General features: G+C 41.0%; 1 protein-coding gene across 1 annotated transcript; it reads left to right on the top strand.

The window, feature by feature from the left end:
* Positions 1 to 2063: 2063 nt before the first annotated feature.
* LOC130380206 (G2/M phase-specific E3 ubiquitin-protein ligase-like) lies at positions 2064 to 4033 on the top strand. Its single transcript, XM_056587402.1, has 3 exons — positions 2064 to 2795; positions 3087 to 3301; positions 3371 to 4033. Exons 1-3 carry the CDS (start codon positions 2602 to 2604, stop codon positions 3604 to 3606), a joined length of 645 nt encoding a protein of 214 aa, XP_056443377.1. The 5' UTR covers positions 2064 to 2601; the 3' UTR covers positions 3607 to 4033.
* The last annotated feature ends 661 nt before the right edge of the window (positions 4034 to 4694 follow it).

The raw sequence follows: 4694 nt of genomic DNA, 5'->3' as shown, positions 1-4694 counted from the left end.
TGGATTGGAACGGAGGTAAAACCTCTGATAGAGAAAATGCTTCCAGTATTTGTTGACCCAGAGATAGCAGCACCAGAATTGCTCAAACAAGCTGTCCAGAAGATGACAAAATGTAATAAGGACGTGCAAGACGGAAAGTACATCCTTTTGTATCCGGACCGGTCAGAGGTGGTCCATCTGCCTGGATCCGAAAGGCCATTCAAATTGGCCGAGTACAAAAAGGAGCTTGGAAGGCCATATGGCAGGATCACCCTCTTCATTTGCCTTGAAACTGATTTTAAAGGAGGTTAGTGGATCTCATGTATCATGATTCAATATTTTTTCACATATTTTGGATACTCTACTGATAATCTACAGTATCTACATGATCTGTCTTGTGTTTTTACAGTAGCGGATGATACTTCAGAGTCGGATTCTGAATTTGACATCCCATCAAGGAGCACAGTCGAATTTAATCGAGCTGACACAGTGGTACATCATAATTATTTATTTTACTTAATTACATACAAATGTGTTTATTGATTTATCTATGACAATACTGACAACCTTTCACCATTGATATTTATACTGTATATAGCGTACACATACATACGCACACACAATTTATGTGGTAAGGGAACAGTTATGGAAGTTATTACAAATTGTTGATAAATGTGTGCCTGTCCCCTCAGGTTTTTGAACCCCAAAACCAAAGTACTCCCAGACCTAAACCTAGAGATGAAAGGTTGGTACATTTTGGCATCTAGTCTTTGTCAGTCAAATTTTTTAAATTTTCTTGTGGTTATCAACCAATCAGAATCTTGCCTGTATTGTATTCATTCACATTCTTAGATGACTATTGTAGGCCTGAAGAACAATATTCATTCATGTGATTCAAGATTCAAGAGGGTTTGTCATTACATACACAGTACAGTGAAATAACGTTTCCCAAGAAGTTTTCAGTGCAAATACTTAAGTGACTGTATTATTACTTACATGAGGTGCAATAGTGTATCAACAATATACAAAAACAGTGAAGCAGGACACTATACAACAGAGGTGATCAGATCAGTCCCTGAGTCGTATGTCCTGGGGGAAGAAGCTGTTGTAGTCTGGTAGTGACAGACCGTATGTTACGGTACCTTCTGCCAGATCAAAGAGTTGAGAAAAAATGTTTGTGAGGGGTGGGTGGGGTCTTCCACGATGCTGGTTGCCTTGCGGATGCAGCTTGTGGTGTAGAAATCTGAGACGCAGGGGAGAGCGACTCCAATGATCTTTTCAGCCGTCCTCCCCACACGTAGCAGGTTTTTGCAGTCCAGTAATAATTTTAGTACTTTTTTTTTTTTATCATGTTTTAGAGATGAACCAGGACCTTCGGGAATGGTTCCGACTGTGGTCATATCAGATGCTGAGGACATGGATCCAACTCAGTCAGACAAGACTTGCTACAGGTAAAACAAAAAAATTATAGTGACTCGCATACTTTCAATTTAATTCATGGGGAAGAAATGTTGTGTTTGTAAGATTTTAAACATGTTATTGTAATTTCTCAACAGAAAATACACAGACCTGCATTCACCAGGTGTTGAAGAAGATGAGGAGCTGGTTGCAGTAGTCAGTGTGGAGAATTTCCAAGACACAGCAGTGTAAAATTAGCTTTTTGAGTGTGGCATTCCAGTTTTTCCATTGTACAATATTGCTGGTATTTAAATAATTTTTGTAAAAGTGTGCACTGTATTTGATATTGATTAATTAAATCACTTTTGGTCATTACAGGGAGGAGATAGGCACTACACTTCCCTTGATTATAGCAAACCTGTCGCTTCTGATCGACCACAAGAAGGTCAGCAGGTTCAACATTTCGAGGTCCAATATTTGGGACGGAGCTGTCAGAGGATTCAAGCGTTCAACGTACTCAGAAGCCTGTGACATGCTGGTCAGGTTCACAGATGATGCTGGAGTTTTTGAGGAGGGCATTGACACCGGTGGACCTAGAAGGGAGTTTTTGACCCTTCTCATGAAACTCCTCAAAGACCGGCCTATTTTTGATGGTCCAGAAGGTCATAAGTTCTTGGTCTTCAATGCGAATGGTATGCATAGGGTTATTAGTGTGCTGTGCTAATGGTTGGTTAATGATCATCAAACATTTACATTTTTCCTCTGTCTTAAAGAATATAATGCATTTCATGTTTTCATTTTGCAATATGAATTCATTCACAGCCGTTAGGGAGGATGAGTACTTCCTGGCAGGAAAGATGGTCGCGGTCTCAATAGTACATGGAGGTCCAGGACCCCATTTCCTGTCAGAGGGTCTTGTTCAGTATCTTGCGGGCCAGCCCTCATTCAAACCATCAGTTAATTTAATAACTGATGATGAGATAGGGAAAGCTTTACGAGAGGTGAGAATAGCATAAGTCTACTATGTGGAAGGACAGAGTTTAACATTGTTCTTGCACTGTTTTAAGACCATGTTTACTTCCGTTACAGGATAAGCATACAGAATGTATTGTAGTATATGTAATGTAGTTTTTGATAGGGTAAGGTAAGGGTTACAGCATGCTGTTTCTGTCACTGAATAAAAATGGGAAAAGATAGTATATCCAGTTATCTACTGTGGTGGTTATGCCTCTTTATGTCTTTCAGATTGAGAATGCTGCGTCATTGGATGATCTGCGAGACGGTATTTTAAGACACAGCACAATGTTGCAGACAGCTGGCTGTCTTAGACATGTGGCTGCTGTCGAACAAAAAAAAGAGATTGTGGTAGACTACCTCCATTGGCACGTCATTGACCGCAACTCCTCTGTAATTGACAGGTAAGATCAGATCAGTTTTATGTATGAAATGTTTGTTTGAAGTGTCTCATGGCATGTGTATCTGTTATACCCTGTCCTCTGTGGCATTCCTCCATGTGAAATTTAGCAGTTTGTAACACCTTGACATGTGCAAATCAAAGTAATTGGTTTACACACAACTATTTTCCCCAGATGTACATTTGTTTAGGTGGATTGTAATTGTCGGGGAGAGAACCCTTAAGTTTTCTTTAGATAATTTAAATGCAGTAGGCACTACACAGCATTGAAACAGTGTTGGTGTTCACTTTGCAGATTCAAAGATGGTCTGTCAGCCCTTGAGTTTCTTGGTGCACTGAAGCAACACCCTGCTTTGCTGACCCCTGTCCTGTGCCACGTCGACAAGAAACTCACTGGCTTAGACCTTGAGAGGGTCTTCAAACCTGATCTCAGTCCTTCAGGAAGTAACAGAAGACTGAAAGAAAACCAAACATTGGCCTACTGGGCAGACTATCTTCTGGATTGTGAAGGTTTGTAAGGCTTTTAACTACTTGAAAAACCACATACCATGGTGTGTCTGAACATTTATTTCTTTGCAGAAGGAGAGGCTGCTGTGTCTGTGGAGGACGTGTTGATGTTTTCAACTGGACTGAGATCCCTTCCCCCAGCTGGCTTAGACCCACTTCCACAATTAGAGTTCCTAGATAACTCGCCATTTCCAATGGCAAACACTTGTGGAAATGTCTTAAAACTACCACTCCTAGATTCTTACGGAGTGTTTAAGACACAAATGGACTTTGGAATGCAAAATAGTCCAGGATTTGGCTGTTTTTGACTTCACAACCTAACCCTAGATCCCTGAGACTAGTTTAATGTTTTTTTTTTTCAGTTAACATGAAAAATAATGGATCTTAAACGATTAGCATTCTTATTTGTTTAATTGCCACTTTGGAAAATTGAAACTGGGTGTCAAATTCAGACACTTTGTGTACATTTACAATAAACCTGCAATCAATTCAGAGCTGAGCAATTTATTTTAGTCTAAGATACAGTTCAGTTGAAGACTGCCAGTGATCTGGCTTCTGTAAATTATTTTGCTCCATGGCTAAGTCCAAGTACTCCTGCATGTTTGGGTCCCCACATGGAGCTCTTGTCAGCTGAGCCTCAGGAAAGGCATCCAGTTCAGTTTCTTCAATTTTAAATCCACAGTCTCTGGAGCCAAACCTGTGTTAAACAGAATATTACATTTATTAAATGTTTAGATCAAAGGGAGACAAATACCATCTGATGGAATCTAAATGAGTACACCAAAGTTGAAGAACGGACCGGAGAATGCAGTCAGTGGTGACAACACTATAGGGTATTGGGGGGGAGGGAGGTGACGACAGAGGACAAAGGGGCCTAGCGGGGGGAGGTGTTCACATGCTAATTGTTCAAGTGTGAGACACTGAACACATTCAAGCTAAATGAGCTACTGACACAGAATAATGCTAAACTTCAGTTCATGTTTCTTAAAATTATAACGTATATTTGAATGAATGAAGGTTACCCATAATCGAATGACTTAACGAGGGCCACGTACCTTCCCTTTCTGAATATGGACCACCAGGACTCAATCCTCTGGTTACTTGTGGATGACCAATACATGAGGCTGGACGCTCCAGAGTAGTAGTCATTGTGGTGGTGGCGTAGGGTACACTGAATTGCGGCCATGGTCCCGTTCTCCGTGCCGCAATCAGTCCTCAGTCTCATGGGTATGACACCAAGGTTTCGCACACATGATAAGTAATAGTGAGTGATCACTGTTGGGTCATTATTCGTTGGTCCACAAACAAGCCACAGTACTTTGCGCGAAAACCCATCGATGCACCCGGAAAGAGCCAAACCGAATGGCTTGAGTTTATCATAGCCATCCGCGTGCCA

Source organism: Gadus chalcogrammus, chromosome 3, assembly GCF_026213295.1.
Source record: "Gadus chalcogrammus isolate NIFS_2021 chromosome 3, NIFS_Gcha_1.0, whole genome shotgun sequence".
NCBI classification, from domain to species: Eukaryota; Metazoa; Chordata; class Actinopteri; order Gadiformes; family Gadidae; genus Gadus; species Gadus chalcogrammus.
This window is presented reverse-complemented; position numbering and strand designations above follow the sequence as displayed.